The 9358-nt window shown below is 39.1% G+C and overlaps 1 protein-coding gene across 1 annotated transcript; it reads right to left on the bottom strand.

The window, feature by feature from the left end:
* Positions 1–175: 175 nt before the first annotated feature.
* On the bottom strand, positions 176–4916 carry LOC113034044 (F-box and leucine-rich repeat protein 13-like). The gene is made up of 8 exons (XM_026188326.2): positions 4409–4916; positions 3654–3731; positions 2831–2897; positions 2562–2681; positions 2330–2457; positions 2002–2118; positions 1716–1823; positions 176–657 (listed from the first exon to the last, which is right to left on the bottom strand). Exons 1-8 carry the CDS (start codon positions 4576–4578, stop codon positions 561–563), a joined length of 885 nt encoding a protein of 294 aa, XP_026044111.1. The 5' UTR covers positions 4579–4916; the 3' UTR covers positions 176–560.
* Between the last annotated feature and the right edge of the window lie 4442 nt (positions 4917–9358).

Below are 9358 nucleotides of genomic sequence, written 5' to 3'. Positions count from 1 at the left end.
TTATTAAATCTTAGTATTCTTAGCTTCTGTTTTTAGTTTATTTTTAGTTTATTTGACTCAATTCAGATGAAAAAAACAAGCTCACAGTTTTGCTCTAAGTAGCAGTAACCCACTACACCACTACAAAGTCAGCGGCACATACAAACAAAAGCAGTTTTTTGTTTGTTTTTTTAAATTTTAAGTTGTAAAATACGATGAGATGGGTTTTTACCTAACAACATTAACCTGAGTTAAAAGTAGAAAAACAAGCAGCCTTTTAAAAAATTCCCGCAAAGTTATATAATGACAGAAAATATTTAATGCTTAGACGATACACCCTTCAGATTTCTGCACATCTGATAACAATCTTTAAACGCATGCAGTCAAGCACATATACCGGTATTAAAAGCTTTTTAGTCATCCTTGAAAATAGTCCCTCAGACCATGGCAGACCTCATTTAGCCTGTTGCTCATGTAATAGCATAGAAAAATAAAACTAATAATGCTACATACTTGGCTAAATCAACATTTCCCTCTTTGATTTGTTCAATAAATATTTCGTGGAGATATAACTGTCAGGGTCAGGACAAAGGGGAAACATTAACGGTGCTGTTCACTTCTTTGATCTCGTGTTCAGTGGGTAGATGTGCACAGCCATAGAGATGAAGCACCTTCAGCCTAAAAGGAGACAAACATGGAAACAGATCATAGGTGCCAGCATGCATTTTTCATATTTTGTAACTACAGAAAGACATTTGATTTGGGTATAGATTGCTCCTTTATTCTGCCATGTCACTCACTTATTAGATCACTAGCAGCTGACTTTCATATTTTCGAATAATTTCCACCAATTAGATCATCATTGCATTAATTACTGCAGTGCTGACATGCTTTATTTTCATGGTCAGTTACAGTGTGCTCATGATAAGATGGAAGGAAAGTCTTTTTTTTTTTGCAACTTTCGTAACTGTCATATGCTACGAAAACATCACAGAGTTTCACACTGCATAATCATGTCTCAGCATGTAATTTGTTTAGTGTGGCACTCATATATGGTTTTACACTCGTATGAACTTCTAAAAGATTGTTCAATTGAATTTAGGAGACAGATACAACATAATGAGCAGAGTGTCAACTCAGGCAGACCCATTAAATGGAGCCCACAGTCCTGTGACATCAGCTGACCTCAGTGCCTGTCCTCAATATTTGATGGCTCAGCTGATATCCTTCTGCACATATTATTAGGACATTTTATAAAAGGTTCACTATTTAAGTTGTCCCAGTCTCCCCGCTACATCCCCGATTCTCCTTTTCGTGTGACACAGCTTCACCAGATGCTACTAGATAAACTACAGTCCATCCAGAAAGTACTTTTTTTTACACATTTGATTGTGTTACAGCCTTATTCTACACACACTGCCCATCATTGATAAACATCATTTATATATGAGCTAATTATAATTTTATCCTGTAAAAGGTCATGGGGGGTGAACCTAATGTGTTCGTGTGTGCTACATTTAGAACTGCAACAGTGGAAAACCTTTGACATTTAAATATGTAGAGAAATGAATAGAAATTGAGTTTGAAAGCGTGTGAAGAGCAGCTACTGCAACCTTCTGAAACACTGTATTGATACGTCCTTGTGTTCATTCTGCTCAGTGGAATTAATGGCAGTACACAGTGACTCTGCATTTTGTGCAGAGAATAAAGAAACATCTTTGAATGTGTGTTTTTACCTCTTGCAATGTTGGCAAAGCTTCAGTATTTTCTTTACGGTGATGTGGCAGAAACTGAGTTTGATGGTATGAAGATGTCTGTTGCAGTAATTTGCTAGCAGAGAAACCCTGGGTCACATCATGCATGCACAACACACACACACACACACACACACACACACACACACACACACACACACACACACACACACACACACACACACACACACACACACACAGGTGAGGGTTCACTTGTTCGTCACTGACACTAGCACATTGATCACATGTGGTGAGACGTGCTTTGTACCCTCTGTTTCCGGTGCTGGTGGAGCTGAGATCCAGCTGCTGAAGTCTTGTGCAGCCCAGAGCCAAAGACTGAACACCTGCATCTGTTACTGCTTTACAGCCACTCACATCAACAGCTCTAACTCACACAAACAAAAACCCACATGGATATCATAGATGTTAATTGTTATGTCAAGTATGAAAATATGAATTTAACTTTTTATTTTCTAAAGTAAAACATATTTTTATACAGTTCCTCTGGCCGGTTTCTATTGATAAGAACACCGCTGGCAACGCTTGGTTCTTATTAATTATGTGCACTTTGCTTCCCTTTGCATATGTGTGGATACCTGATACAAGGTGAATATTTGCTGATGCTATGCAGTGTCAGGTCAGTGACTCCAGGACAGGAACTGAAGGACAGACTCTGAAGTTCAATGCAGTTCTGGAGCAAAGTATCAACTATGGCATGAGTGACCTGTTAGCGGCAGGGACTACGTTTAGAGCACTATTAAAGACAGAGCTGCAACTCCATAAACATTCAATGTGTAGATTCAGATTGAGTCACAGAAAACTATCCACCTGTAGTCCTGTGAGATTCAGTGAAATGAGGCTTTTGAGCCGTGCTGTCAACCCAGTGAGGCTGTTTACGGTGATTTTTGGCACTCGTCCGATGTTTAGATGCTGAAGGCCGGAGCACATCTGGATATGAAGACATGCAGAAATGTACAAGGACTTACTTTTTCACATGCTAAATCATGTTTAGTAAATGAAGCTCTGCAGAGCATCATAGTTTGTTTTTTTTTATATTAATAGTATGTGTTTTTAACTGTTATATCAAAATTTAGCACCTCATATACTGTCTGTAGCCAGGATGAAGTAAGGAACTGACAGCCAAACACCTCCAACCTGCGCAGGCTAAAAGACAATGTTGTAAACACCAAAAACAACAACATCACAATCTTGATGTGGTGGTTATTTAATGTCCTTCTGATAATCACATCTCATTCTTCACGAGACGAAGTGGTATTTATTTCAAATAATAAAACCATTCGGTGTCCAGGAATTCAAACTAAGTTTAAAATAAGGATTGCGAGGATTAACTAAGGATTATCTGAAACATAAGAGCAGCGTCTTTCGAGGCTTAGACTTGAGAATGTGAGGTGTCAGCCACTACAAGCCGTTATCAGAATAACATTATAATTTTTCTCTTTGATGCAATTCTCACAACTCCTCCAGTTATTAATTCAGTTAAGTCAGAGGTTTCAAGGCCTTTTATACCAGTGGCCACAACAGCCCACTGTGATCTTAAGTGGGCTGGACCGATGAAAATCCCCTTTCTGTCAGTGCAAAGACATTTAATTCCTGCAATATCTCAATAGAAGAAGTGCAAATTTAACAGTGCCCTGAAATTCTCTGTCTGACAGAGAGACTGTATTTCATGTCTGAAGTGTAATTCATATTTCAACTTGACTAAACTAAAACTCATCTGACAACCACTTGAAGACATCCCCCCAAAAAACCCTTCATGCACGATATTTACAAAGACAGTTTATCCAGAGACAAACATGCACGTGCATTATGGGACACTTTCTAACCCCCACCTAAGCCTACAGTGTAGCATGAGTTACACCACCATTAGCAGTAAATGTGTTAATAGGGAAGGATTCTGACCTGTCTTTGTGTTTCAGGACAAGTTCTTTCAGTGGGGCATCAGTGACTTGACAGCCATTCAGGACAACAGATTTTAGGCTATAGAAGAAGAAACAAAGTTATCCGCCCATGTCAGATTCTTTATCTGGTATTATAACAGAGGTTAAGAAACTGGATGGACTGATTTCAACAAACACTTGGCATCAGTGGGAAGGGAAACTTAACAGTAATAAAACTCAGGCAAAACCAAACTCATGGAAGTGCGAACATCTACCAGTTGTGGATGGGTGCATAGATGGACAGACCCACAAATATGAAGATATAATATTTTCACCATACAACATGCCCTTCTTACTCTGAGCACAGTAAACAATTCAACATGTAAAACATATTTTTCACTTCACTAAGATAAAAATGACAAGAAGTCAATTATACACAACCTGTGATCAGCACAAAAATCATCCCTTCATCATTTAAAATGATGACATTTTTTGGAGTGAAGGTTTTTACTTTGTTAGAGGTTTAGAGGTTAGGTCAAGGCAGTTAGTGGGAGTTGTTAGGGTCACTGTAACATCCTCCTGTGTGTGTGTGTACTTGTTTAAATGTCTTCATGAGGACCATAAATTGGCCTCTCACTGTATTCATGGGGACCAACAGTCAATGTGGGGACATGAATTTGAAGGCATGCTTAAAATTTTGTATTTAGGTTATGGTAATAATTAGGTCATGGTTACTCAGTAAGCCGTGAAAACAAACATATGTGTGTGTTTACTGACCCTTTTCTGTAATCCGTCAGAGCCTTCACTCCTGTGTCTGTTGCTCCACTCCAGCTTACATCCACACTAGTCACGTGATCACAGCACTGACTAATCACTGACAAAATTTGATCACCATGGAGACCAGGACCAGTACAACTTGTGACCTTGAGTTCCTGAAATGATCGCATGACTTTATATTCACGATATTTGCACTGCTGTCACAAAGTACTGATGTAAGCCGCAAAATATCACATTTTACACACTTTACATCTATGAGACTTGTGACCAGTGATGGAAGATGCATTCAGAGTTTGGGTTTAATAAAAAAGTGGCAGCACAAAAAATAGATAATGAATGTGATTTTTTTTACATAACAGTCAGACACAACTCTAAGTTATTTTCACAGCCTTTCAGCAGAACTTCCAATCCTTCATGCCACCTCTGCATGATTATCATTTAGTTATTTACTCTATTGAATCATATTTTTGTATTACTTTTCTTGTTATTGGATTTTTTTTTTTTTTTTACCTTAGATGAAAAATCTAATAAATAACAGTCCAGTTAGCACAGTGGTGTGGTGGCAAGAAGGTCCTGGGTTTGAATCCACCAGCTAACTGGAGCATTTCTGTGTGGAGTCTCTCCTGGCATGTTCTCTCCTTGTTCTCTGGCTTTCGCCCACGGCCCAATTATGTGCAGGTTAGGCTAATTACTGACTCTAAACTGGCCCTAGATGTGAACATGAGTGTGAATGACTGTCTCTGGCAACCTGTCCAGAGTGTACCTCATCATCCCTCACCCTATGACAGCTGGAAAGGGCTCCAGTCAAACCAAGACCATCCAAATCCATCCATCTGTAGAAGAAGACAGATGGATGGGTGTTTCTTTAAAATGCTATAGTTTAAATTGTTTCAAAAGATTAAAAATGTGGCATTGCTAATTATTACTATCAAGGTGTCAAGATGCTTTCACTTTGTCATGAAATGAACCCTTAGGTTATGAGATAAACAGGACAGAAAAAAAGATGATCAAGTTTTACATTTGGACATTAACGTTTGGCTTTTCATTCCTTTTTTGTTTCTTATCAAAAACTAAATTTCCTCACTTCTATCCTTGGAAGAACAAATCAGCCTGTCATGGAGTTATTTATAACTCATAAGTGCTCTACAGCAAGGTGCCAAGGGCTTTTTACAAATAAATACTGTAATTCAAGGAATGCTGAGATGAAAAGGTTTAAGCAGTTTGCTAATATGTATTTCCCCCCTCTTGTGTCTGTGGTTAGGTTTGCTTCAAAACAGGATTAGACATCATCCAGACAGTACAGACCATCAGAGGATTCTCAAAGATCCAAAAAATAGAGCTGGAGATAGAGCTCGCTGGATCCTCACTGATAATTCACTGGGAGAAAGATTTCCAAGGTTAGCTAATTTAGTGTGTGGAGAGTTGTTTATAACCTTTGAACAAGTTTATACTAGAAAAACTTGTTAAGTTTCCCCAGACGTCTACGCTCTCCTGATGTACACTTTTCTCTTCTTATCTAAGGGCATATGAACCAAATTTTAATTTTAATAGCCAAATAATTTTGTCTAGTGTGTGATGATGAGAAGTTGAATTTCACCCTTTGTCTCCTGCAGACATCAACAAGCAATCAAGTACACAAAGAAACTGAATCTGATCCCGCGACCTGTACAGACACACACTCTTCATCATGATGACTCTGGACTTACATCATGTGAGTGTAAGCTTGACATCAAAATTACAGACAAAACTGCAAAAAGATGATAAAGTGCTATAAAAAACAGAAGATCAAAGGAAAGCTCAGTCACCAACATCTCACATGACAAATTTGCTCCAACTGTTGAAACTTATGTATAATTCATTTCACTCTTTATCAGACATTCTGGTTAACAAGCCAATATAATGTTTACTTATGCGTTTCACTTTTTAACCAAGTAAATGCTCAGAATTAGCGCTGTTTTTACATCAGAATATAATGTGTAACTTTGTCTGTGAAGGTTCTCAGTCATCCAGGTCATCGTAGTCAAAGGAGCTTGGAAAGAAAAGCGTCTGGACTTAAAGAAGTCCAGACGCTTTTCTTTCCAAGCTCCTTTGACAATGTGTAACTTTCATTCACACTTACAGACTCTGCCACGGATGTCACTATGGACAATACCTTTGAATACCAGGTAGGAAATCTTTACTACATGCGCACATAGTTTTAGCCTTTTTTTTAAACAGTTTTTTAAACCCAAGTCTATCTGGTGTTTTAATGTAATAATCTTAACATTGGTTGTAACATTTCACAGTGTCTTGTTAAAACAATCCCTCTACTTTCTGTTTTGCATGTTGTGGTGTCGTTACACCTGCTAGTCAGCAGGCGTCCCTGTAAGAGACCGCTGGTTGTGTTTGCCTGATGAGGTGTGGCTGTTCATCCTGTCTCTGCTGCCTCATAGGGATTTATCCATAGTGGTGCAGGTCTGCCACCGCCTGCATGCACTGGCATCTGATCACTCACTGTGTGAGTGAACCTGTAGTTTGGTAAACACTTCAGCTAGATTTTAGTATCATTCTGCTAAAATTCAGATCGAACACAGGACAGATGTCAGAGGGATTTTCTAAACTTTTCCAAGTAGCAGCACATGGTACGTTCTCATGATGTAAGAGCTTCCAGCTGGTGTGTGCTCTACTGCTCCCTGAACAAACATACACATGATTACACTGACCTGCACAGTCATGCATAGAAACTACAGTTCAGAGTTTTGAATGAACAAAAAAGCTGCTTACATTAAACAAAAGTTTATGTTTTACTCCTCCTTCAAGGGAAAAATCTAAGGCTTGAAAACTCGGCTTTAACTGACCAGTGGTTGCTGTGTGTGGGCAGACGTTGTCCTCGAAGTTTGTTTCTGTATAGCTGCAGTGGCCTCTCTGTCTGCTCCAGTGGGCTGCAGATGTTTTTCTCACTGTGTAGGAATTCGCTTAATTGACTATAGCTTGAAATATTGAACTAATACAATTTTTTAATATTCTTTTTAAATTCTGTAATTTTGATGTGGATTCACTGGAAAATCCAAATTTTCCAACTATATCTTGTCTTTTAAAGGGTTATAGGAACTGAGTAACAAGACTCAAACATCATGACAAGAGGACTCCATATGAATGGAAACCAAAGTTAACTACCAAAGTAAAACACTAAATTAGTAAGGATAAATAAAACAAGAAAACTCAGTAGTAAGCTTGACATGCAGGAAAGACAGATGGAAAACAGAGGAAAACACTAAAGAAATGATTCATTAAAGTTCAAGCTGTAACTGGAACAAAGAACTAAAGACTCAAAATACTGAGAAAATAAAAGAAGATTAAAAGGAAAATAATAAACAAACTAAAGGCCAAAATACAAGGTCCATAAACTCTAAACTCAGGGTCCAAACACCCCCGGACCATCAACACACGTCGACTGATTGCATACAACATATATAACGATTTCCATACCTGGGTTAGAAACAGGAGCAGCATCCTTCTCCACACAATACACATCACCTGGCTTGTTCTCATCATTCGAGGCTCTCTCTTCTGCAGTTTCCTTCATAAAAGCTGTAGGTGTTTGCTTCACAGTCAAATTGCTGCAAGATTTTGCACTTCTATATTCGCTAGGAGTTTTCTTGGTGCCATGTGAGCTCCTCTCCTCTGCGCTTTCTGCTGCGGTGGCTCTTTTGCTTCCTGTGTTGTTAACCTGTTTTTTAATCTCAGGATTTGTGATGTAAGAGTTCAGTTCAAAGCAAGACCCCGGACAAGCTGGAGCTTTAACATAATCGCCCATTTCTCCAGATGTCGTCCCCTCTTTCACAGGTGACTCAGGCTTGAAATGCTGGCTTATTCTGAGGTGATTTAGCTGAGCCACACATAGCTGGTACTGCTCATACACACTCAAGTTTAATGACGATTTCAAGGGATGGATAACATGGGAATTAGCTGTTTTTGCCGTCTGCTCAGGTATCATCTCTGGCTCAGCGAGGCTTATTTGACTATGTGTGTGATCTGAACTGGATTCCTGTTCTTTTCTATAATTTCCCTCATTCCTGTCATCTTGTATTTTCTCCTTCTCATTTTCTTCCATCCACTTGTCCTCTTTGCTCCGTACCTTTTGACTTTCTGACACCTCTCTTTTAGCTCCAGCTCTTTTAGAAGTCATGCCACTGAAATTGTTGCTTTCATCTAGCGGTTTTAAGATATTCACTTCACTGTACGCGGAGCTCTTTTTACAAATGGCATTCCTCCCAGATGATGTGGACTCTTTGATCAAGTGTGTTGCAGCATCAGATGTGAATGTGTGGTCCCTTTGATTAGACATGTGAAATCTGTTTGTTCTGCGGTAGTCTTGGCTAGAAATGTGTTTATTGGTGGCATGTTGTTGCTCTGTGCTTTTTATATTTTCAGTTTCAGTATCAGGCCAATTTTCCTCCTGTGTCCCTGGGGAAAAGGAGACTGGACTGTGGAGGTCATATGAAAACTTATAGCTACAGGAGCTGGTTAGATCATTTAAAGATCTGGACTGACAAGTTGTTTTCATACTTGATCCTCCCCCATATACCTCACGAGCACCGGCATCAAAGGAAACTGGATGATGATATTTAGATCCAGATGAATGTTTGGGTGAGATTTTCTTGCTTCCTTTGTTTTTCATATTGTTTATCAAACTGTCAGCTCTGCAGAGTTGATGGCAAATCACTGAACCACTGCAGAGATATCTGTTAGCCCAGTCCAACACATGCCTGAGCTTCTGCTGCTCGCTGAAGAGAGAGTCACTGAGAAGATGAAGGCTCAGCTCCTGGTTGATACTCTGCCTACAGTTCCCAACATCCTCCAGGAGTTCAGACACAGCACCTTTTGTTGTAGTATTTAGATCTGGCATTTGAAAAGACGTCTCTTCTCCAGTTGCATCCATTATTGCATGCTTTAGTATTTCGCTTTCCT

This window comes from Astatotilapia calliptera, chromosome 12 (assembly GCF_964374335.1).
Source record: "Astatotilapia calliptera chromosome 12, fAstCal68.1, whole genome shotgun sequence".
NCBI lineage: Eukaryota > Metazoa > Chordata > Actinopteri > Cichliformes > Cichlidae > Astatotilapia > Astatotilapia calliptera.
This window is presented reverse-complemented; position numbering and strand designations above follow the sequence as displayed.